Consider the following 26,762-nt stretch of genomic DNA (forward strand, 5'->3'; position numbering starts at 1 on the left):
GCTGCCTCTGATTCAGCACTGTTTGTAGTGAAGCCAAGCCTCTCTTTGAAGAGATGTTTGATTTCCAAGTGTCTTTTTAGCTTTCTTGGTGTCATGTTTGCCTTAAACAACTGTGGAAAGATGACTCACTCGGGCTCACGCTTTCATGACATGGTCTGCTGACAGTTTTGTCTTTCCTAACCACCAGTGCAGCTGTGGATTAACTGGATCAGCTGCGCTGGTGGTTAGCTGTGGCTTGATGTGCCACAGTTGTATGATTCGCACCATCTGCCTACTGCAGAATTAGACTTTTTCTTAAAGGACTTTCTGGGAGAAATCATATAGTAAGGGGAGATATACTGTATAGTGCTGTAGTAATATACTGATGCATGTAACTACTACTAATGAGATAAAGAGTGAGTTTAAAGGAAATTATCCCAACAAGAACAAATGTTTTCTCACAGAATGCATGAATCTCTTCAAGTATAAGAGACTGTCCCCCCTCACAGTGGCGTGGATCATCATTTATTTTTTTAGAAACATATAGAAAGAGAAGATGGTGTTGATAACGTTGGAAATCTCATTGAATGGCTCTTGGTAACGATACATTTCTGTGATGGTTGGATTGTTGTTAAAGGTGAGATGAAAGCTTTTTTTCTCCCCTCCCCCATATCATCCATTCTAGAGCTTTAGTTACTGCTTATATTATAGATAAAGTTACCCAGTTGTACATACGTGATTAAATCAACTCCAAATGCTACATTAGAGTGACATAAACATTAATAAATCAATAACTGTGATCTATGTTAATGATTCTGTGTAATGAGCACTTTTGCTTTAAGTATATTTTGAAGCAGAAAGGTTTGTTTCACCACTTTGCAAAATACTTGAAAAAACTTTCCAGTAACATAAACTCTACTCTGCAGATCTTGCAAACTTTCCAAAAGTGGCACTGCAAAACATTCACTGTATGAGTGCACCCAGCTGCACAAGCCTGAAAACGTTGGCCTGTGTTTTCTACACCAGATTTCTACCCTGAATTTATTTAGGATCAAATATTCTGATTTCCCGTGCTCCCCTTACTTTGTTCGTGCCACCCCACATAAAAAAAAGCATCCTGAAGAAGCCCCTGTTGCACAGCACAAATGTTCGGTCTTATGCTCGAGTGGAGAGCTGACACACTGCTCAGACTGGCATTGTAGCATCTCTTTGAAAGTGACTCAGGCTCTTAGAGAAAAAAAGGGCCAGAACGCCGACATGATGAGGTGTGTGTTCTTTACAACCAGCAGTTGTAAAGCTGGTGATCCGCAGCCGAATGCACCGCTACCTCACTCTGAATGACTGACTGGAATGTAAATGTGCATTGACGTCACAGTTTGACCCACCAAGTCCTTCAACCGAACACAATGCGATTACGACTGTGGAAAAAGAGGACAGCGTCTGGTTGTGTTCACGGACTTCTGTGAGTCTAACTTCACTTTCAGCATCCATCTCTTCGTCAGCTGGATGTCTCATTCTCTGTGTTTTAATCCCACCTCTACTCAGGGGATTAAGGAATGCAAAAAATATTATGCTACATCAGGACAACCAAGTGTGTGAGTGTATGTGGGTTTGTGTTTGTGTGGGTGGATGAGTAGGGGTTTCCATGGGACCTAAAAGAGGGGGGAGGTGGGCTTAAGGAACGCCAATGCTCCGTTCTCCCTCACAGCCACATCAGAGGCTTTTATTTTCCCTCTCACTGGTGCTTCAAAGAATCAGTGATGTAACTTCCTTTGACCAGCAGGTCCACTTCACATAAAACATGTAAAGTTAACTGGCCATGGTGCCTGTGACCTCCAGTGTCAACTGTGATAGGCTCCAGCCAAAGGGCAACCTCTGGGGGATGAAAAATTCAGCCAATGTGAAAGTGGCAGTGCTGGCTTCAAATGTGAGTCTCATGTTAAAATGTCCAAGTTCAGCCATGTCAGCTACTATCACCATTCTTCAGAAAGGACTAAAGTGGATCCAAGTATGCAGACAGATGGAGAAAGGTGGATGAAAAAGAAGGAACTTTATTACTCATAAACACCCTGCATGATGAGGCAGGCTGTTGCTAATACAGTAAATGATATAAAACAACAAAAATGCAAAAGAAGGGAATCAGGGTTAGTAGAGACCAGCACTTGGTAAAGACTGAGGGGAAACATAATAATTAAATACACAGCAGTGAAAGAAGGATAATAAGAAACAGGTGAACTCAGGATAGGAAAAAAAACCCCCAAATAAAACAAACAAAGGAAGAAGTAAAAATACAGAAAGCCACGTGAGGCTCTAACTTTCAAAATAAAACAAGAACTGAAGGACAACGTTCTGTTTTGTAGCCTCAAGCTTCAAAATGTCTTTTTTCTCCATCTGCTTGTCAATGGCAAGTCATTCATCACTGAACACACCTCATATAATTCTCCTTTAGAAACCTCAGGGTTAACCAAAATTTACCAAATGCGCAATGCTTTATTCACTATGACCCGAAATGAGTGACTGAGCCCATGAACTCATTAGGAAAGTGTCGACCGAGCTCAAGTCCAAATGTTGCATAGGTTTCTACTACACATTTCAGAGTGTAGTAGATCATTAAGCATGGATATAAAAGGAACTTCAGAGGCCGCTAGTGGTGCAGACAAACTGGCTTTTAGACACTCCAGGATTCAGGGGGTCAAAGTTCACATCCTTTGTGAGACAGCAATAAGCAGCTGTGTCTCTTGTCTGTTCTGTTATGCACCACAGGGTCTTAAACATTAAGTTGGTCATGACAAAAAAAGAAACACCAACATTCTAAGGCAAAATTTATAAATAACATTTTGTAAAATAAGATTAGCTTTTAAATAACACAAAAATGAAGGAAGCGTGGCTGTATCACACGGGGTCTTTAGACTAGACTATGCATGTATATTGGCCTGAGATGAGACACAAGACATCACGTGAGTGTCTGCAACCATGAACTTTGACCTTCTGAGTGACTTACAGATAGTGGTGTTGAGTAAACCTACAATCCAGACTTCTAAACATGTCCTCAGACTGTGCTGGAAATGTTTGAGGTCAGGCAGGTCTCAGGCTCTTATTTTGACAGCAGATCGATAAGTGCTATTACCTGCAGGGTGCGCCTGTAAGGAGGGTTATTTGCCACAGCTGCTGGTTGTAAACGCAGTTCTAAAGCTGATGATCAGCAGCTCAAGTGCTGTTATCGCATTTACTGGAATGAGCATAAATGTGTATATGTGTTAATTACCACAATATTATTGCCTTCCTACCTCCAAGAACAAGCATCCACTGAATCTACAAGTCAAGTTATCTTTGACTCTACTGACTTCTCCAGTTATTAACTTCTTTAATGTCTGGATGTTTGAAATGTTAAAAGAAAGGAGATTTACTTTTTTCATATGTAGTGATGACCAGATATCTGAGGCCAGTAATGAAGATGCATTTGTTTGAAACAGGAGGATGTTTGGTTTAATGACATATCCCAGCATGAACTGACAATATTCAATTAAAAATCAAAACTTGAGCAAAATCTCACTCAGGAAATGGTGAAAATGATAATATACTGAACATCAGGGGCTTAGATAATCATTAGATATATATAAGAAACACTAACCTGGCGTGGTAGTTGTGGTGCCACGTGCTGCTCATGCTGTCCATTGCTCCCGGGTCCAGCTCCTGCTGGCCTTCATCGAGCTTCGATGAATGCCATGAATGAGGACGAGATGCCGGCTCAGTGCGTCTGTAGGGTGAAAACAGAGAGAGGGATTTAGAGTGTGTGAAGTACTGGACAGTGTGACCTCCATTTCTAAATGCTGTGATTAAGAGTGTGTTTTCAGGGTTTAGTTAGCTGTGAAGGATAGTGCAGGGTAAGCCAGCCTCACCTCTATTTCTGACCAGACTTTAACATCATCAGCCACTATCATCCAAACCTATTCCAACCCAAACCCAGGTATCCCAATCCAAGCCAGACTCCAAGACTTATCCGTAAATCCAGATTGGCCATTATCATCTACACTCACCCCAACCCAAACCCATCTGTAGTCCAAGCCGATCCTAATCCAGGGTCCAAATGTAAGATAAAGCTAAAGATAAAACCTAACCAAAGTTCCAGCTCAGCCGCTATCAACCAAACCAAAAACTATTCTAACTTAAAACCCAACCCACCGCAACATTCAACCTCAGACCCGATTGTGACCTAAATTCCGATCCAATCCGAGCAAAGCCCTCAAATTCAATATAAACCCAATCCTAATCTAACCCCCAGTCCAAGATAAAGCTAAGCACAAAGCCTAATTTAACCCAGTTCCAGGTCAACCACTATCATCAAAAATCCAACCCAGCTGTTACCCGAAACCCCTCAAATCTTAACCAAACTCCAGTCCAATCCAAGCCTAATGTACGAATTCAGGTAAGACACCATTATCAAAATCCAGCCCAACCCTAATCTAAATCTAACTCAGACCAATCTTAACCAACCATAACCTGAGCCCAACCTCCCTGTGGGTAATGCATTTAAAAGCAACACAATACAGGAATCACATTACATTTCACTCTAATCAAACAATGAATCAGCTGCTCAGCTGCTTGTTACACATGTGTTACACACGTTTTTCAAGCATCTGCAAAATGGACAGAACAAAAAGCTTTCTTTTCATACGTTCTTGCACAACAATCGTCTTGCTGTATGGAGGATTAAATGTTCTTTTTCAAAAAAAGAAAAAAAAGAAACATCATATGATTGAGAAATTCTTCCAAAAAGTCATGACAGATAGGCAAAACAGGCAACTCCCTCGGGGCTCTTGTTTATATGATATCATAATTTGATTTGTGGCATCATATTTAACCAATCAACTAAATATTTCAGCAGTTCAGTTGGTTTCTGGATTCTTGAGGATCATGAATCACTGGAAGGTTAACAATGATCCAAAACAGCACATTTTTTGCCCAATTTTCTCTGAGAAAGTTGAATCAGCTATGGATAAACTGATGGATAAAACCAGAATATTTCTTTTTCTTTTTGTTGCTTGGGGGGCCTGTTAAACATTTCTTGGTTCTGTTGAGTGAATCTGAATTTTGGTTCTTCTGTAGCGGTTTCACTTCATGCGACACTGTTAGGCTGACCTCAGACAAAGTTGACAAATTCATCTGTACTTTGAGCTAAACAGATGTTGGTGTACTCACACTAACTGCAATTTTTTTTTCTAAAACTTTAATTTTAATGTAGCACAGTGACAGTTCTTATGTAATTCTCATATACATGCTGTGTATTAGGTAGCAGTGAGGATTTTTACAAAAAGCTGCACCACATACAACATTAAACCACATTCCCAGTTTATAATTTAACCATATCTGTCCCCTTTCACTCTGCACATATCTTCATTCATAGAGCCATTAGATGCTTCAAATCACTGCAGGGATTCAACCCCTGAAAAGAGATTATTATCAGAGATGGAACCCCCCCCGATCAATTCAGCATTAAATATTATCCCACTGCGTCCTCCCACATGCGCACACAGCTGCACGGCCTCATTCCACTGAGATCTGACTCACCTTCTGCCTATCTCTGCCTCTTTCTTCCATTTCCAAGGAAGGAAAAAAGTTACTGAAGTGTTTCAATGAATGGACGACAACACCAGGAAATTTAATAATACACATAAAAAGTAATAATCACAATGAAATGCTTTAAGACGCAGCTTCCAAGTGGTCATTCATTACAGTGTTTTAATGTTTAACAATCCAGTAGGTGACTAGCTCTCTAATATGTGTAGTCACATTGTTATAACTTCTAGATAAGATATTCAATTTAGCATTCCTTTTTAGGATTAAGTTTGGGATAATTTCTGTCCTCCTATGATATTTTAAGTATATTTCAAACCGAAAGGAAAATCTTGGAAGAACTGTTAGATCAAATAACACAGGACTTTATTTGACAGGCAGCACCTTTCTAACATGTGGCTAAATGCAAGCTTAACAATACCTTGGGTGGTTGTTTAGAGGTTAACGCTCTGGGCTCAGATCAGTGGCAGTACCTATGATGACTTGTTTTATGTTAGACAGAGTCAAACTGAATTAAGAACAAGTGAAAACTAAAGTTATGTGGATGTTTCATGATGGCACAATCTTTCATTTTAGTAGATTTCGTTAGCAAAGTAATCTTTTCTGCATCTACATTTATTTTAAAGCTTTGCATACCTGTTACCTGGAGGTTACAATATTAATAGTTAAGTTTGAAATGAGAGCAGTTAAAACAGCCACAGAGTCAAAATAAAAGTTTAGCTCCTCAGTAGCATATAAAGTAGTTAAGGTTGAAAAATGCTATAATGGACTCCATCACAAGCCAGAATGTAAAAATTATAAACCGGTGTCTTTACTGTCGTGATTTCCCACAACTTATTTTTGAATCTCACATGCAAACACACTAAATCGGGGTAAATATTGAAGCTGGTTAGAAAAAACACAGATATTGTTTCAGGGATAATTATCATATTTTTGTTTGCAGGGCTAAACGTTATCACATCACCATCATCATACTCTGAACGTGTTGGCAGATGAGTTATGATTACAGGGATACTGACGTTAAAATAATTTCCACCGATACTCATATTTGACATATCCTCCTGCTCTGTATTTATGCTCACAGATAAACAGGAAATGATTTTATCTGACTAAGTAGGAGACAGAGACATGAAAGCCTGTATGTCTCTGAACCACAGGAACCTGGATAATGACAGGACATGACTGGAATACCTCAACACTTTATCATCACCGATGTACATATACACATTTACACCCTTTCTATTAGCTCTGCAGAGAATGTACTGTTTACTCTTTCTGTGAAGGTTCTCAGTCATCCAGGTCATCGTAGTCAAAGGAGCTTGCAAAGAAAAGCGTCTGGACTTCTTTAAGTTGCTTGAAGACGTTTCACCTCTCATCCGAGAAGCTTCTTCAGTTCTAAGGTCAAATGGTGGGGAGTCCCAGATATAAACTTAGTGGGAGTATCCCCCCCACCATTTGACCTTAGAACTGAAGAAGCTTCTCGGATGATAGGTGAAACGTCTTCAAGCAACTTAAAGAAGTCCAGATGCTTTTCTTTGCAAGCTCCTTTGACTACTGTTCACTCTGATTCTAAAGTATAACAAAGTGTATTTTTATCTTCATTTTGGCCCTGTGTTCACAGTAAGATGGTATCATCCTTGTCCCATACAATTTACAAAGTCAGTTGCAGTTAATTGGAAGATTCAAAGCTCACACACCAAACATTATTTAACAAATCCCAATATTAGGTTTAAAACCTCAGGAAAGACGTTCTAGTTTAGTCGTAGCTTAGAGAAGGTCCTGCTGGTTTTGACTTATGGTTCTCATTTTAGTTGGTCTTGATAGATTTGACTTGTTGGTGGGGGCTTCCTTTGGGATGTGACTGTGACACTAAGCATGAATGCTCCACAAAATAAAAGCATTGATACAGTTACCTATTTTCCTCATATTTGTGACCATTTTTAACCAGAAATGATGACCATCATTAATTAAATTAAACTCCAATAAGAGACCAGATAAAATAACTCCATTACTATGTTACTGAACAGGGAGGTTTTCTTTTTAGGGTGGGTTCCACCAACAATTTCTGTATGCAGGAATTCAGATGGAAAATCTCCAAAAGGAAGATTCTGAGACCCTAAAAAGGTCACTGGTGAGGTCGTCAATGTTACTGCAAGTCATAAACATTTCGACAGAGGGTCTAAAATTTGAAAATCTGGCTGCAACCTTTATCCAAATTATCGATGCGTAGCCCTGATTGTTTGTTTGATTTCTGAGATTCTCTGGGCTGTGGCTAAAGGTGGCTACAGTTTTCTTAGATTTATCAGCAATTAACAATTCAGGCTTCCTGCAACTTAACACAAGTTAGATTAATGACTTTTCTCTTGTCTTCTAAGTCACTGCGTTTTTAAGAATTTTTATAGATGGATTAAGATGTTCTAATATTAGTTAAGGTTTTATTTTACAGTTGTCAACTTCAATATTTTTGAATAAGCAGCACAGCAATATGAACCTAAGTTTATCACAATCTCTCAGATGCACTTCCTGTTCTTTCTCCTCAGTTTCCTGTCTGTTTTCACTGCCACGCAATCCAATAAAGCCAAAAAATTCCAGAAAACAATCTTTAAAAATATCCATTCATCCTCTTTGACTATTGATTGTGGTTTGCAAGTACTGTGTACGTGCAAAGCTTGAATTTTGTTTAAACTATACAAACTTTTAACACAAGTCTTTTAGCAAACCGCAACCATTCCTAACCTCAAACAAACCAAATTCTGGCCTGTTTTCATTAACCTGTCTTTCATCTTTGAGGACATAAATTACTCATGTCCCTGTTTTACCTGGAGGTGAATCTGAGGACTTTGGAGATGAGGCCGGTCGCCAGGCTGTTGACGCTGGCCTCCGACGGTGACCGACACAGGGCCCCGTCTGACCGGCCCAGCTCCGTTTTCTTCTGCTTCTTCCTGAGCTTCCTTCGATAGAATGCCTCCAGCAGCTCCATGGCTTCGACTTACAGTCCAGGTTATTCTAGTTTCTTCTCTATTGCTTTCTCCTTAAAACTTCCCGAGGTTCTTCTTTTTCTTTTAGAAAGTCCCGAGAAGATCCATTTCCAGACAGTTTATCCTTTGCTCCTTGGAACTCTTTGATGTGTTCCCTTCTAAAAAACGTCTTTCTAAAAACCAATTTCTACTGAACTCCACTCAACTTCAACTACATGCTTTGCAAGACTGGCAAAATGCCATATTCCGTACAGAAATCTACTCTCAACTAAAATCTACTTTACTGAACTTTAATTCATTACTCCAACTATTGGTTGTCCTCTCCTGACATACTTTTCTTTAACTTCTAAAGTACTTTTTAGCTTTTTCCACCTTTTACCTCCATTCTACCTTGCTTCTATTCATAACTAACAAAAATAAATTTTTTCAGTGTAATCTGTGTGTTTAAAAAAGCTGCAACATAAATCTATCCAACGGCTCTGTTTTGGAGGGTTTTTTTGCTCCTGTTTTCCATCTAAACTCCTGCAAAAAGTCTTGCGTCTACTGTCTCTATTGCCTGTCTGTCCCACTCTCAGATCTGCCTCTTCGCTCAACTTTCAGTTTGATGATGGCAGATCAGGTCGAGTCCGGCTGTGTCGGCCCCCGGCTCCCAGCTCGTTAAGCAAATGAAGCAATTATGCGTCATTAGGCTGCCGTATGATAAAAGCATGAAATAAACATCCCTGGCAAAGCTCGGTCTGGACAGTAGCTGTTGATGTGGTGTGAATAGAGAGACACTGAGAATCTGAGAAGAGACAGAGACAGAGAAAGAGAGAGAAGGGAGGGAGGAAAAGGGAGAGGAAGGCTGAGAAACGGCGAGATGGAACGAGTAGCAAAATGGGAGGGAGGATGGAGAGAGATAAAGTTTGGTTAGACCATCAGGGTGGAGGCAGTAGGTATGAAAACGAACTGATAGGAGAAAGAGGGCTAGTGAGCCAGATAAGTAGGGAGTTTGGGCAGAGTCAAAGGCAGGAAATAAAGGATAATAAAATTAGGAGCAAGTCTGGGACTGAGAAATAAACAATAACAAGTCCAAAGGTGAGAGAGGAAGGGAAGAGGAGCAGAACAGTGAGGAAGAGGATAAAGAAAGGCGAGGAGACATAAACAGAAAAAGAGAGAATTATTGAAAACAGTCAATTGCTGAGAAACGGATTTTGAAGCCGCAGGGAGAAAGATGTCTCATGATGCTGCATGTGGTCCTAATGTGAACAATAAACCGATTATTGTTGACTGCTCGGGGGACCACTTTCAGAAGGACTGGTGACGTACTGAAAAAGGTTAAGGATCACCAATCGGAGGTTAGGGAAAGTTAAAAACATAAAAGACTTTTTTCCCCCCCGTTAAGCATGTTATCACACAACAGGTTTGTTAATGTTTCAGCCTTGCAAGGCTGAAACATTAACAAATACTTCACCAATCCAAACTGGGTGAGGTAAAACAGTAATAACTCTGACGTACGCAGACATATGTTGGCGTTTCCGGTCCAGTCATAATCTCTTAAAAGGAATGAAATATTCATAATGTTACTGCAGTTAAAGAAAATGCACATATTTGTTTTTGTAATGCTATATTTATGCATTTCTTGCATTGTTACACTGTCACATCCACTAACTCTTTGCTCCTGATGGTGATGGAGCTTGGTGAGTTACTTCACGAGGATAAAAATGGAGGTTGCCAGTTTCTGTCTCCCTTCTGGGGAATTATGCTGAGTTTGTTAATTTTCTCAGGAGGATAATATTTCAAGGATAATATAATTACCGTACAAAAACCTGGCATTTTGTTTTATCCTTGGGATTTAAATGCTAAATAACAAGTGTTAACAGTAGTTGTAGCAGTAATTTCTTTTAAGACCAGTGAGACTTCTTTATAGACATTTGACGGATTATTGATGACCTAGGAAGGTGACCTTCCCTGCACTATTGCAAATACGTGTTTGTTTCGGATCCCTGATGTCATTCTGTATATTGTTGATTTAGCTTTCATATCTAAAAGATGAGTATAAGCTGCTGCAGGTTTAACCAAAAGGTGAAAGTGTAGCTCCTCCCACTTCAGTAGCAGATGCCTACAGCTGGGTTTCCTGGGAGTCATGTGTCATCGGAATGGCATTAAATGTATCTGAGATCACAGAGAGAAAGGGACGATGAGGCGGCGAGGAAATCCTCTCTCTTTGTCTGAATCAGGTGCCGAGGATGGTCTGACCTGCAGCTCTGTTCTAGAAAAATTAACTCACCTTTCTGTCCTAATGCTGCAGAGCTGTGTGCATGAGAGAAGCTACTTGTATTATGGAAATCTTCAGTGATATCTGTATATTTCACCAGTGCTTCAGATTCATATGTTCAGTAATAAGCCATTCCATACGTATAAAAAAGTCAGTCAATCAGAAAGTAGTGGAATTCAGCTCCTCACGAGTAGTTATTCATACAAAGATAGAATATAAAGCGGACATGAGCTTGAAATCATATTTAAAATTGTATTTTAAATATAGTTTGGATCAGTAATACAGCATATAGTTTTATCAAGATAGCAAAACTGACTGTACCACACACTACATGGCTATTGCCTCACTAGAACCTGTGGGGGTTGCGTACCTAAATATAAATGTCTTGTGTGCATCAGGATCTAGGTGCTAAACTAACGGTTTAAAATATAAGCTAAATAAAAATAAAAACTGAATCAAGCTAACTTATATAAAAGCAACTTTAAGATTTAGAGAAAAATCTAATAAAAAAAAGATGTCAACTTTTATCTAACAAGCACTCTATAATTTTAACCAAATGGAACCAAGAAGCTAATTCTAAGCTATTAAGATAAGCTAAGCTAACTTTAATAAGACCTAAAAGCTAACCATACGGTAATTAAAAAGAAAAAAAGAAAGAAGCTAAATCTAAGCTACTATGACAAATAAACCAATTTAAAACTGTGAGGATCCAAGCTAACGGGATGTGCAAGCTAATTCTAAGGTTATGGGCCCAAAGACTCAAATGTAGCATATTCAAGAGGCCATAGTAACACTGGTTTAGGCAATCTATATGTCATTAAGCTAAAGCAGAGGCCCGGATTTAATCCATCCCAGAGGCCATTTACTGCACTTCTTTACCTAGTCTTCCTCTGAGCTTTTTTATCTTTTGTCCACTTCCCTATCACAGTGATGGTTAAAAAGAAGCCGTGGTTATAAGACCGTTTATAACTAAACTGTGTGTTTGAGGAAGGAAAAATGAAACAGATAATTTAGCAAGTGCTCTGATTCCACAATTTATTTACTTAGCTAAGTTTAGCTTAGCTCAAATATAGAAATGAAGGGAAAACTGTTAGTTGGTACCATCCCCCCATTCCCCACTCTGAAATAATTATAATACTATGTGATTAAGTAAATACTAATATGTTCGCCAACCATAGCTTGAAGGATAGACTACAGGCAGGTACATTTTTAAAAGTCCAGTCTTATAAAAGACTGAAAAGTTCAATCAGTTTGCAGTATATATTAGATCTGTTCACTTAAAACTACTAGAAAAGCATCTGTTTGGTGTAGAACAAATAAATGTTTAATTTTCTCTTGTGCTTTTCTGTTGTCGTGGGAAACTGTTCCAGCCCATAATTATCTGTCTCCCTTGCCCAAAATCCAAAATTGGTTTGTGTTACTAGTGTGTTTGTGTCAAAACACAGTTGTGACACACACACACACACACACACACACACACACCTTAAACATATGTGTGTGTTAAATATATATCTTCTTTATTCATCTTTAAAATCAACAATTTAATCACTGTTATTTAATCAAAATACTGCAAACCACAGAGTAAGAATAGCAGTACACAATATCTCACCAGTTAATGTGCTCACTCAGGGACCACTGGAGCTCCTTCCATTGTTTTGGGTATGTCCCTATAGACTATTAGACCCCTAAAAACTATTCCAGTGTCTGTTTAAACTGTATAACTGAACACACTATGCAAGAAAAACAATAATACGGGTTTCCACTCAGCTGAGGTGCGTTTGAGCCTATTAGAACACCTGAAACCTACTCAGAGATTGGTTTGATGCCTCTGAATTAACGCCATGCCAGTTCAAGTTATGGATAAGGAAAATCTGCCCTAGGTTTAAAAAAAGTTCAGTTTGCTTAAGTTGCATTTTCAGTTTAACCCCTTGAGGTGTAAGTCATTATCAATCAGTGATGATACCAGTCCTAATCCTATATTTCAGAGAAAGGCAAAAACAGGGTTAGAGAGGATACGGGTCATCACCAATAAAGTCCTCACAGGTTAATAATGTGATGGTGGATGCTATTTACACAAGTCTGCTGTATCCCAAAGATGCCTTATACCTTCTTCACACCTTTTCTTTACTCCCTTGGTGCTTTCCATTGAAGCTAAGGTAAAGTGATGAGGAAAACGAGTTATGAGGGTTTGCTTTTATTTTTTTTATTCAACCACAGCAATAGACAGAGTCAAAGACAGGTGTAGTTCTCAGGCCTGAAGACTGAAGCCCACATTTAAACCTTCTATGGGACCTCAGTAAACACTTCTCTGATGAATTAATGAGCTTAGTCGCTATCTTTGTGTCAGATGTGAAGTCCATTTTGTAAATTTTAGCTTATCGAGCTTATCGAAAGGAAGATAGACTACACAGTCAGATCGCCCCCTGGTTCATCCAATCGTCATAAACACTCATCACGAGGCTTCAGAATAAGACTGCATGACATCATGGTAGACCAACCAAAGATTTCTATTCAGGATGCTTTGAGTGCTGTGTCTCTTCCTTATAATGCCTTATTGTAATCCCCAGCAGTTAACCTAAGTAAAGTAAACCAGAGTGAAGCCAAATGGAGATTAGGAGGTATGATTAATCCTCAAATCGATTGATCGAGGTGAACGCATGCACTGACTGGCCTGCTCGGTTTGTGTTTGAGCTGTGCCTGAGAGGGAGTTGTTTGTGTTAGAGTAGTGTATGTGAGTAACTATGTGATGATGTTGCTTCAGAAAAATGTGGTGATTCAACTAAAGAAACATTCTGAGGAGGAAAAAGGAGTGAAGAGAAAGGGAAAGATTGTAGGAGAGATGAGGGAAAGAGGGATGAAGAAGGCATAGAAGAGCCTGTGTGTTTATAAATCATTCTGTCTGTCCTCTCCAGATTAACACCCAGCCTCATGGGACTCTGATGGCCCACTTCCTGTTTCTGGATGACCAATAAGACACGAGCACCACTCAGTGGCATCTGATAACCACCCAGGGCCCAGGGAATTGTGGAAGAATGGAGTCACTCTGCTTGTTTATTTGGCTCCTTGAGACTACTGCTGGAGTACATTTTAATGACCGTGTTGTTGCAGGCACCATGCTCAAAAGCATGTGCAGGAAGTTCGCTGTGGAGCCCCAGCCACCCTTTCCCAATGAAAGTCTTGGATATGTCGTGAAGTTATGAGTTTCACACGTTGCAAGGCAAAAAGAGAGAGAGAGGGAAAAAGCAGTTTGGTGCGCAGGCTTGTGCTTAGTCACACTAGCACCCCCTTGAGTCTGTGACGTTAATTACAGACACACAAACCCTTCCAGAACATGAGCTGAGCTCTGTATTAGGATGAACCCCTGGTGCAGTGGTGTTAGCATTTATAGACTTTGTCGCGAGAGACTGATGGATGTCCACACCGCAGATAATTCATCATTTCTTTAGTTTACCTCAGACTAAACTAAACACCTTTGACTGCAGAGCTAAATAACACTAAAACAATGAGGCAGTTTCAGCGTCAAAGGTCCTTGAGGTCTGCAAATGAAAAATTTAAGAGATAAATCTATTTTTGTATCGGATTGTGAAATCAATCCCCAATTATTTTTTATCATATAGAAATAAACCAAATGATTATTATTTGATTCATAAGTGATATATAAATGGGCAGGAGGTTAGCACTGTTGCTTCACAGCAAGATGGTCATGGGTTCAAATCCAACACTCAGACCAGGACTTTCTGCATGTTCTCTCTGTGTTTGTGTTCTTTCCTGGTACTCCGCTTCCTCCAACAGTCCAAACACATGTAGTTAGGGAATCTAAATTGCCCATATAGGTGTGAATATTGGAATATCTGTGTGTGCTATCCCTGTGACAGACTGGCATCCTGCCCAATGTCTACCCCGACTTTTACTCTATAACAGCTGGGATAGGCTTCACGCAATCCTGAATTGGATACGCGGAAGTAAATAGATGGATGATATTAAGTTCAGCTTATCTTAGAAGTTGTTCCTGCAGATTGAATTCAAGTTCCAAAGAAATTAAAATCCTGTAAGAATCAGGAACATCGTTTCAAGTGTTTATTGTAAATGAGCTCTTCAACACTGTCTGAATTTTGGGGAAAAAAAACAAAAAACGGTCAAAGCTGATGACATCACAGAGTTTACGCAAATTACAGGAAGCTATAAAGATGATGCTGCTGATGAAGTCACTGGTTGGTGGTTACCATAACAACACAGTTTTATTTCCTGTTGAGCTGAGCTTGATTTTTAAGGTCACAAACACACAACAGGACATCGCAATAAATATCACACCCAAAGGAAACACATGCAGGACATCCTAACACCGGTGCCGAAGACATCCTCAGCTGACCGCCAACATCACTTCCTGTTTTAACCTGCATGGCATAAACCCAACTGACATTTAGGAAAATAAAGGGAGAATTATTGACTCTGGAAGGAATTGTTAATGAATAGTTGGCAGGAAATCCCAGTGAGCAACACAATGGCTGTAACCATAATTACATGCACACTGTCATCCTCTCTTTTTATGGCCCTCTTTGTTTAAATGTGTATGATGTCATTTACATACTGACATTAAAAAGCTTCTTATTCTAAATTTCTGCATTTAAAAATAGTTTCCAAAGTTAACCAAAGCCATCAGCTCTAACATGTCCTTGTATTATGTTGAAGAGATATCAACAGAAGTTAAACTTCGTCCAGACTGTACTACAATATAGTACCAATTTCTGCCACAAGATGCAGCACTGAGTCAAGTTAACCTTTATTTAACCAGGCAAAAGAAAACATTCTTGCTTACAATGGAGGTGTCCAAATTCATAGGCTGCATCCTCCTGAGGCCGGATTTATAGACCAATTACATCACAGCAGCGTGATGAAGGCTGTCCAAATTCGTAGACTCCGACAAATGCAGCCGACAAATGCATCCTCCTTTTCCCCAGATTCGAAGGATGGGTCGGGTGTATCCTTCATGGCCCACTATATCCCAAAGTTCATAGCACGGCCCAGCCAGTTCTAGTTTCCAACAATGGCGGCAGCTACTTAGGTTTAATATTACTCTTATTACTCTTTCTGGGTCTGTTACCCACCAGCTCAATAGCTAGCCGAAGCAAAAACAGCGAACTCCCAGCACAGTGTTTTCAAACGCCCCGCAGTCTTTTAAACATGGTTAAACATGGTATATAAGTTACTTAGATAAAATAAAAATGGATTGTTTTTTTGTTTTTTAGTGTTTTATTTGTTCATGAGTAAATCGATTTGGCTGAGATTACAGCTGAATAAACGTCAACTGAAAAATCGATTAAACAGAAGCGTTAGATGATCGAGAATTTACTCCAGTGTCCTGTTATATTTTCGATAGCAAGGAGCAGGCGGCCTAGTTTATTAAACTCCACCGAGACAGCTGGTGACGCAAAACTGAAAGTTAGACCGTCCAGGTTCACAGCCCCTCACTTCTGGCCTACCCGGCCTTCGGAGGACCTGGCCCACGTAGACCACGAAGGCTGGGTCCTCAGGAGGATGCAGCCTCTGGATTTGGACCCCTAATGACAAACAAACACCAGCACATATCTAAGGCAACACAACACACCCAGTGGTAAAACGTTGCCCCTAGTGGTGAAAATTTGATCTTTTCCTGCAGTAGGTAATTACAAAAAGTACCTTTAAATATATCTTATAAATTAAGTTTCTTAGTAATTTTAATGCAACTGATTTTAAAAAGTGAGAGCTTGTGTTAAAGTACCTTTTTTGTCTCTCAAACAGCTCCTGATCCTAAGAGCTTGAGCAAAAAATCCTAAAATGTAATCGATGGCACGCTAATTTTAGCCAATTATATCATAACCACATGAACACAAACTCTTCTCCATGGTTATATTTCTTGCCTAGAAAGGCAGAAAAAAGAAACCACGATCTAAAACCCTTGTATACTACGGCCGCATGTGGAGAACTCCAAAGACAGACAGGTGGCAAGAAATGATTGGATAACTGCCATTTGAGGACACAACTGATTGGAAGGTGATACAGGCTTTCAGCCACCTCCTACCGGTTTCTGATGCGTAGTTGGACTGCCGAACATGGTGGGCTGTGATGTAATGACCGGTGCGTCTTTTGTTCCTGTTGTTCTTGTGGTGGTGGCGGCGATGGAAAGGAAGAAGGAGGAGGAGGAGCAGGAAGAGCAGAAAGAGAAACCGTTGAAGGCATAAACTCTTCGATGTATCCCGGATCAAGCTCCCTGAGGAAAAACATAGACAGAAAATTAAAGTTAAACAAAATTTTTGTTTCATCCATCTGCAGCTGAACAAGGAAGCCAATACGGAACTGCAGTTCTTCTAATGGCCACTTGAGGCTGGCTCAAAAAGTGAGGCAGCCTTCACAGACTCCAATGCTAAAGTGTTCAACTCTACATTAGAAATTAAAAGGATTAAAACCTGCTATGAAAAATAAGTTGGTCTCTATGATTAGTTTCCTGCTTTAGAGAAAATTTTCAGGGGAATTTTCTAAATAATCGGTCACTTACTTAGATTTTGTAAAGGCTTAGAATTTGGGGGTTGATTTGATTAACAGGAGTAGAGGCACAGAGAGCTGTAGGCCTCACCTCCTCTAATTAAAATCACCGAAATTCCTAGTCTTGGTTTTTGGGCCATTTTTAATGGAATTATCGGACATATAATAAGGCTTGTTTTGTCATACAGCATCCAACTTAGCACACCACCCTCTTATCCAAATATGGTTACTTTGGGCTCCAGAAACCATACAAGGCAGCGGCTAATAAAAAAAAAAAAAAAAAAAAAAGGCCACTGGTTGATCCACATCCATATATAAAACCAGTCTATGATCCTTTCAGAGATGCTCATTTCAAAGAGCTGCCTTTATGACCACCTTCATGTGATGAATTAAATAGAACTCTGGAATTTGTAGCTCTAAAAAAAACTAGAATGTGCATTTTCTGAAGAAACTGCAGTGTGAATGCTTGAATCTGAATGTATGCACTGAAATGAATTAATTGCTGAATTCTAAGTTAAAAATGTTGAATGAGATGAAAAATACAGAAATTTGCACCTGAAAACACAAGTGCTGAAGTGCTAAAAGCTGACGTTTACACAGAAGAAGAAGTTGGAAAATAGCTGAAAATGTTTTAAAGGTAAATTAGAAAAACCTAAGTAATGAGAAAAGAAAATTTAGAGTCAGAAAACATCTGAATGAATATTAAAAGTTCATATTCTTTGAATCACTGAATGACTAAAATGTGATCCCTCCACTTGGATCAACACAATTTAAAAAGTTTACATCTCTGAGCTTTGAAAGACACAGTGTTGGAAAGAGAACAATAATGGCGACATTTTGAGGGTAAAATGATGGCTGTAACACTGTGGACACAGCAGCAGTTGAAAGAGAAGTGTTTAAGATGAATCTTGGCAGAGTGAGAGAGAGCTCGTTAGGCAGGCAGGTGTCAGCCTGGTTGCTATAGAGCAGGGGTCACCAACACGGTGCCCACGGGCACCAGGTCGCCCGCAAGGACCACATGAGTCGCCCACGGGCCTGTTCTAAAAATAGCTCACCATAACAACTTACCAGTAAGCTGCATCTATTTTTATTTTTTCTTGCTATTTTTTTTAATCACAATTGCATTGGTGTTAATTTGTTAGAGATAATATATTAAAAAAAAGTTTATTATTAAATATTAGATCATGATCTAATATTTAGTGCTAGCTGGTCTCCACGGAAACAGTTGCCGTGAAGACCAGCAAAGGCAAAGGTGAGGAGATGAGGAAAACATGGCGGAAAAAAGGAAGAAAACATATAATTTTCACAGTGAATGGGAGGAAGAGTTCTTTTTTACCACTGTGAAAGATTCATGCATGTGTCTCATTTGCGGGGCAACTGTGGCAACGGCAAAGCGGCACAACGTGGAGAGACATTTCCGAACGTGTCACACAAGCTACCATGCTAAATACCCAAAGGGCAGCACACTGCGAGCGGAAAAGGCCCGCGAATTAAAGGCAGGTTTGAGCAAACAGCAGTCTTTTTTCACGAGACCGGTGAAAAACTCTCAAAAAGCAACCGAAGCCTCATTTAGAGCTACACATTTCATGATTTAGAAAAAGAAGGCATTTTTAGACGGGGAGTATTTCAAAGAAGCAATGATGATAATTGCAAAAACTGTGCTTAAAGACGAGAAATATGGAAACGATGTAATCTCCACTCTCTCTGATGTCCAGCTGGGGGCAACTACAATTGTTAGAAGAGTGTCGGCTATGTCCAGGAACTTGGCCGATCAGTTGGATCAGGATCTGGCAAAGTGCAGTTGGTTTAGCATCCAGTGTGACGAGTCCGTCGACAGCAGCAGTACAGCACAGCTGGTGGTCTTTATCCGGATGGTATTTGATGGTTTCTCCACAAAAGAAGAACTTCTGACACTCCTGCCGCTAAAGACAACTACGAAGGGAGTTGACATCTATAACGCGGTGAAGGAGTTTTTCGCGAAGAAAAAGGTACCGTTGGAAAAGCTGGTATCAGTGACTACCGACGGGGCTCCTGCTATGATCGGCCGACATACGGGATTCATCGCTCACTGTAAAGGTGACACAGAGTTCCCAAACTTCATGCATTACCACTGCATCATTCACCAGCAGGCGTTATGCGCAAAGGTGATCGGCTTCGAGCACGTCATGACTCCCGTCGTGAAGATCATAAACAGCATCCGCTCCAGAGCTAAACAGCACAGAACATTCAAGGTGCTATTGGAGGAGCTGTCAGCTTAATATGGTGACCTGCTACTACATACGGAAATCCAATGGCTCAGCAGGGGACAGATTTTGCTTCGTTTTTTGTCACTTTTGGGTGAAATCAAGGAGTTCATGCAATCCAAAGGGGAAGACACATCTCTGCTGGAGGACACTGAGTGGACACTTGACCTTGCGTTTTTAACAGACATTACTGGGAAACTGAACCATTTGAACTGTGAGCTGCAAGGCAAAGGGTAAGACTGTTGCTGACATGATAAGTGCTTTAAATGGATTTAAAGCCCAGATGAGCATCTTCTCTGTGCATTTACAGAGAAAAAAGGTGCTGCACTTTCCCTCTGTGCAGATGGTGCTGAAAGACAATGCTTCTGCATCTGAGACTTTTGACAAAGTTGCAGAAAAGTACACTCAAGTCATAAACCGACTTGGTCAAGAGTTTGAGAACAGGTTTTGTGACCTTGATCAGCTTGAGCCATGTGTCTCATTTGTTTCCAATCCTTTCATGAATGTGGACACAACATGCATTGCTGAGCAACTAAGTTCAATGTTCAGCTTGGATGCTGGACAGGTGGAAATCGAAATTGTAACATTGCAAAATGACGTCCACCTCAAAGCCTATCTGGGTGCACCAAACTTTTGGTGCCTTGTTGACACAGAAAAGTACAGTGGCGTGTGCACAGCAGCTATGAAGGTTGCCAGCCTGTTTGGTTCAACCTATCTTTGTGAATCAGCCTTTTCTGACATGAACTTCATCAAGAACAAACACAGAACACGCCTCTCCGATGCACATCTGCAAGACTCACTCAGAGTTGCAGTGTCAAGTTATACCCCAGATTACAACACACTGGTGAACAGCATGCAATGCCAGGTTTCCCACTAAGAGACAAAGAAAGCCATATTAGATGTTCTCAGTGGCAATATTACAGTGTCATGTCAAAGTTGAATTTAATTATTGAAAAACAAATGTGTTTGTTAAGTGTAACATGTGACAATTTGCTTTAAAATGCTGCCAATTTGGTGAAAAGTTCTGTAAAATTTGAAAGTTGATTTTTTGTATGTTACATACATACAAAAATAATGTATGTAACAGTGCATGATTTGTTAAAATTTGTTAGTGGTAAGTGAAAATGTTGTAGAAATGATCACTTCAAAATGTAAATACTTGCAGAGATATATAGAAATAAAGCGTTGCATATTGATATTTATGTTTCCTACCTTGTTTCCTACTTGCATTCTTTGTGGCGAGAGAGCACAATTGCACTATTGAGCACATGTTCCAGTGATCAGAGTTGGAGCTAACACATAGCAAGAGCCGGCTGGCAGACTGACTCTGCAGGGGATGTCTACACACGGTGGGAGTTGTGTGCGTCGCTAAAGAACTACCACACACACGCACCCACACCCCTCACCACTCTGTAAGCCTGCGGTTGCATTACTGTGTTGCTGTACTGTGCTGTTAAGCTGAGGAATCACAGTAAAGACGGTATAACCTTTATCTGTGCATCCTGTGTGTTCTGACCGACACCCCAAGGTGAACACCACTGCTATTCAGCCAACGCCTATACAGTCCTGGGTTCAACCCAAATTAACATTGGTCCTTCGAGCCGGATGGTGCTTTCCTTGGATCCTAGAGATGCAGCCTAGTTTCTTCTCCAGTGAAGATGTCTCAGAATCAACTCGCCCAAGGCGCCAAGTACAACCTCCCCCCTACCTTGCAGACTATGAGGTGAGCTTGGTGGGCCACCAACGAGACATGACACCCTACCGTCACTCGTACACAGCACAGTATGCACCCGGGCTAGAAGAGCGAAAGCAGTACGCTCCATCGGCAGTGTCTGTACAGACCTCCCGCTCGTCTAGCCCAACAAGTCAGCCTGGATGGGAACACACCGTGGATGAATGGACCGCTTCTCCGAATGATCTGCAGGATATGCGGCAGCATGTGCCCGGTAGGGATGGCCTGAACCATCAGCCTCCTTCTCCTTTCCATCGACCATGGGAAATGTCTGCAGTTTCGGGTTCGCAGTATGGTATGAATGGCAGACCTCAGCCTTACGCCCAAACACGTGAACCAGACAGAGGTGGTTACCTGTCGGAGCAACAGGACCAGAGATCACCCCCAACACATGTACCCCCTCTGTCTTCCTCCCAACGTATGCAGCCCATCAGTGTCCCCACAATTAGTTCCCATACACATAGAATAGATGCACGAACGAGTCCATGGCCGCAGTATGACAATAGGCAGGACATCCATGCTCAACAAGAATACCAAAGGCCATACTTTCACCCACCAACAGCTCAGAGTATTCCACCCAAGGATACTACAATGATTGATACATTGGATAGGATGATGGGTGAACTACAGCTGTTAAAGGAGCAGACACTGACAGCTAGTCGGCCAACTCCGCCATTCCCCAACAGTGCACCTTCCTTTCAGTTTGAACATCCACCTATCATTCAGCAACATTTGAAGCCTCCTTGGCAGGAGCAGTTTTCTGCTAGGGCTTATCCCAGTTTCCAGAGTCAAGCCCCCACCAACATCTGGAGCCAGCAGCCCGTCACCGAGGTACCAAGACCTATCACAACATCATCGCAATATAAACCTCATCCATCCCCAGCCTACCAGCCACCACATGTAATGGCACAAGAGAAAACATACAGGGGTCCAACTCCGAGTATTCCTGATCTCATTAAGAAGGACCCAAGCGAGTTTGCCCGGTTAAAGATGGCACTTGACAATCTGCTGCCACCGGATGGGACAGAGCTTTTCAAGTTTCAGATACTGATGGATCATTTGAAACTAGATGAAGCCCGTCTCATAGCTGATGCATATCTCAATTCTCCATCCCCCTATACTGACACTATGGCAGCCCTATCGGAGAAGTTTGGTCAGCCCCACCAGTTAGCCCTCAGGAAGATTGCCGGTGTTATGGATGCACCGGACATTCGTCGCGGAGATGTGGAGGCTTTTGAAAGATTCGCACTGCAGATTCGGGCTCTCGTTGGTATGCTGAAGACCCTTGGTCCGGATGGCGAAGTGGAACTGAAATGTGGCTCTCACGTGGCACGGCTCCTCAGTAAGCTGCCAGCTGAAATGAGGTCTGAGTTCCGGAGACACATGTGTCGCCATCCAGGGGTAGTATACAACCTAACAGACTTTTCAGACTGGTTACAGCTGGAAACATGGTGCCAAGATAGCAGTACCCAGCTTGGGGCTACAGGGCAGAAGGAGAGGGCCATCCAGAAACCAGAGCGCCTGAGAGAGGCGAAGTCAGTAAAGCGCATGGCCACTATCCTGCATGGCTCAGAGAATCTGCCGACGAAGCAGCCTGTCGAGTCGGTGAGCAGCAAACCAGCTGTCCATAGCAAGAAGAAAGGCCCGCTGAAAGCTTACTGCCCCTACTGTGATACGGAGGACCATTATCTGAGTCAGTGCCCTGTATTCCAGTCTTTTGATAAGGTTCAAATCATAGACTGGGTTAAGACAAACCAGCGTTGTTGGCGATGTGGCAGATCACATCAAGCAGCACAGTGCAATCTAAAGAAAGCTTGCAGCCTATGTCAAGGCAAACACCTTCAGATCCTACATGAGGTCAACATCAAGAGTGTGAAGGAAGGTACTTTCCTGGTGAGCTCTGCCACCGAAGTCCTCCAACTAGACAAACCTTCAGACCTCTCCTACCCGTGTTCTGCTTAAAGTGATTAGAGTTCTCCTGAGAAATGGTGACAAAACTCTGGACACTTATGCTGTCTTGCATGATGGCTCTGACTGCACCATGCTGCTCTCCTCTGCAGCTCAGCAACTGGGCCTAACAGGCACACCTGAAGACCTCGCCTTGAGAACTATCCGTCAGGATATCCAAATGTTACATGGGGCCTGCGTTTCATTCACACTGTCCCCTATCATGCAGCCCCAGAAATCCTTCCACATAGCTAATGCTTTCACTGCTCAGCGGCTTGGCTTAGCTGAGCATTCATATCCAGTTACTATGCTCAAGAGAAGGTACAGGCATCTGAAGGACTTGCCCCTACAAACCTTCAGCAGAGTTTCGCCCCTGTTGCTAATTGGGGCTGATCACCCACATCTCATAAACCCTATAGAGCCTGTGCGCTTTGGATCACCAGGAGGGCCAGCTGCGATGCGAACCCGACTAGGATGGACTCTGCAAGGGCCTGCAAAGTCGCTTGAGTCACAGTTACAGTCTCAACAGTGTCTGTATACCTCCTGCAGCCCCCTATCTGTTGAACTCCAGAGGAATGTGGAGAAGCTGTGGCAAGTGGATGTTCTACCATATAAGAGTGAAAAGGAGGTGACAAGGTCGAGGGAGGATCATGAAGCCCTTCAGATATTGGAGGCCAGAACAAGGCACGTGGAGGTTAAGGGAGTGCTCCGGTATGCCACACCCTTATTGAGGAGGAAGGATGCACCACTTTTTCAGGCCACCCAAGAAGCGACACTGCCCAGCCTGAGGAGTATGGAGAGACGTCTGAGCAAAGACCCGGTTAGGGCTGCTGCATATATGGACGAGATTGAAAGGTTGGTGACCTCTGGGTTTGTAGCCAAACTGCAACCGGAGGTTGCCTCTCAGAGCCAAGAGAGTTGGTACATACCTCATCACATGGTCCAGCACAATGGCAAGAATAGAGTGGTCTTTAATTGCTCTTTTCGACACAAGGGACTTAACCTGAACGAGTCCCTATTGCCTGGCCCTGTCCTGAGCCCTTCTCTGGTTGGAGTGCTCCTGCGCTTCAGAGAACACAGCATTGCCATCAGTGGTGACATAAAAGGGATGTTTCACCAGGTGTGCCTACTCCCGGAAGACAAACCGCTCCTGAGGTTTCTTTGGCGCAATATGAATCGGGATGAGCCCCCTCACAGCTATGAATGGCAAGTCCTTCCCTTTGGGACAACATGTAGTCCCTGCTGTGCCTCCTTTGCGCTACAGCGGCATGTCCTCCTGCATAGTGAACCAGGAGAGGAGGTGAGGTTCTCCATCGAACGGTGCTTCTATGTGGACAACTGTTTACAGAGTGTTCCATCGATTGAAGAAGCCCAGCAGTTGGTCAAGAAACTACGGCAGCTTCTGGCTTCCGGGGGCTTTGAAATTCGGCAGTGGGCTAGTAATAGGCCAGAAGTGATTAGTCATCTGCCATCCGAGGCACGGTCAGACAAACTGGAACTCTGGCTGTCACAGGACCGACAAGAAGCGCATGAATCAACCCTGGGACTGAACTGGAACTGTGAGACGGACACCCTCAGCCTCAAGCACCGACCCATTGACTATGAAGAGCCCACTATGAGGAACATATATCAAACCCTGGCTAGTCAGTACGACCCACTTGGGTTCATCATTCCCTTCACCACCAGGGCCAAGATTATTGTACAGCAACTCTGGGACAAGCATCGAGATTGGGATGACCCCCAGTTACCTCATGATTTGCTGCACCAGTGGAAGACATGGAAGGGGGAGTTGGTGCATTTATCAGAGTTAACATTGCCACGATGTTACACACTGCCGCACATGGATCTGTCTGACGTTGCAAGAGAGGTACATATCTTTTGCGATTCATCAGAGCGAGCCTATGGCTCTGTGGCTTACCTGAGATCAGAAGATCATTATGGTAATGCGCAGCTGTCATTCCTCATGGCCAGATCACGGGTTGCTCCAAGGAAGCAGATATCTATTCCCAGACTCGAACTCTGCGCTGCACTCACTGGAGCCCAGCTCGCAAAGCTACTTCAGACTGAGCTAACGTTCAAGGTGACCACATGTACGCTGTGGTCTGATTCAACCACTGTCCTCAACTGGTTGCATTCGACATCCTGCCATTTCAAGGTGTTTGTTGGCACCAGGATTACAGAAATTCAAGAGCTTACTAACCCCAATGACTGGCGATATGTGGATTCTACAAGAAACCCAGCTGATGACATCACAAGGGGCAAAAGTCTCACTGAACTGGCCAGCCCAAATAGGTGGACTCAAGGACCAGATTTCCTCCTCCTACCTCCTGACCGGTGGCCCTCCTGCCCATCGTTGGGTACATCAGACCCAGAGGATGGCACCGAGCTAAAACGCTCTGCCATATGTCATATGGCTAACACGACCCCGGGTAATCAAACCCCAGAGGCCCAGCGATTCAACACATGGGCAGAATTAGTAGAAGCCACAGCTAAGGAGATTCAAAATGCAGCGATGCAGGGTGACCCAGCTGGGAGTAACTCACCTACTGCAGGGGCCTACACCGAGGCAGAGCAACGGATCTTGAGACAGATTCAGATGGACTGTTTCCCAGAGGACTACCACCTACTACAGGCAGGCAAATCTATACCGGCTAACAGTCGGCTGCTATGCCTAGCACCGCAGTATGATGCCAATCATAGACTGATCCGGGTCGGTGGCAGGCTGCGGCGAGCAGAGAGCCTTGATCTGTCTGTTGTACACCCTGTGGTCCTGGGTCCCACCCATGTGTATACCAGACTACTTATTCAAGATGTGGATGCACGTCTCGGTCATCCTGGCCCAGAGAGAGTATTCGCTGAGCTTCGGCGGACTGTATGGATCCTGCAAGGTAGAGAGGCCGTTAAGCGGCACCAACATAGTTGCATGGATTGCCGTAGGTGGAGGGCAAACCCAGCTTCCCAGCAAATGGCTGACCTGCCGCCTGCCCGCCTCAGGCTGTTCAAACCTGCCTTCTATTCGACTGGTATGGACTGCTTTGGTCCTTTCTGGATCAAGATCGGCAGACGCAGGGAGAAGCGATGGGGCATTTTGTTTAAGTGCCTCACTACTCGGGCCGTCCATATAGACCTCCTGACATCCATCGACACTGACTCCTTTTTGATGGCCTTCCGAAGGTTCATTGCGAGAAGAGGGAAACCGGCAGAAGTTTACTCGGATCAGGGGACAAACTTCAAAGGAGGGGAAAAGGAGCTCCAGCAGGCGTTCTCCATCATGAGTCCAGACCTCCAGCAGAAACTGGCTAAGCAGCAGGTTCGTTTCCGCTTCAACCCACCTGCAGCACCCCACTTCGGAGGCACTTGGGAAAGAGAAATCCACTCTATCAAAAACGCCTTATACACCTCTGTTGGCTCTCAAACAGTGAGTGAGGAAGTACTCAGGACCGTTCTTACGGAAATCGAGGGTATCCTGAATGCCAAACCCCTAGGTTATGTTTCTGCGGATGTGGCTGACATCGATCCAGTGACCCCTAACT

At 42.5% G+C, this 26,762-nt stretch overlaps 1 protein-coding gene across 4 annotated transcripts in view; it reads right to left on the reverse strand.

Annotated features, from left to right (window-relative positions):
- shroom3 (shroom family member 3) overlaps positions 1 to 26,762 on the reverse strand; it is an 80,741-nt gene that overhangs the window by 23,396 nt on the left and 30,583 nt on the right. For 3 of the 4 annotated variants that reach the window (XM_026174514.1, XM_026174513.1, XM_026174515.1), the window contains 2 exons: positions 16,847 to 17,035; positions 3,611 to 3,736 (listed from right to left, as the gene is read on the reverse strand). In XM_026174514.1, coding sequence (XP_026030299.1) covers positions 3,611 to 3,736; positions 16,847 to 17,035 — 315 coding nt within the window. Of the gene's footprint in view, positions 1 to 3,610; positions 3,737 to 8,372; positions 9,325 to 16,846; positions 17,036 to 26,762 lie in introns of those variants that run through there. The other variant, XM_026174516.1, reaches the window with a different exon arrangement.

This window comes from Astatotilapia calliptera, chromosome 7 (assembly GCF_900246225.1).
Source record: "Astatotilapia calliptera chromosome 7, fAstCal1.2, whole genome shotgun sequence".
In the NCBI taxonomy this organism is placed as follows: Eukaryota; Metazoa; Chordata; class Actinopteri; order Cichliformes; family Cichlidae; genus Astatotilapia; species Astatotilapia calliptera.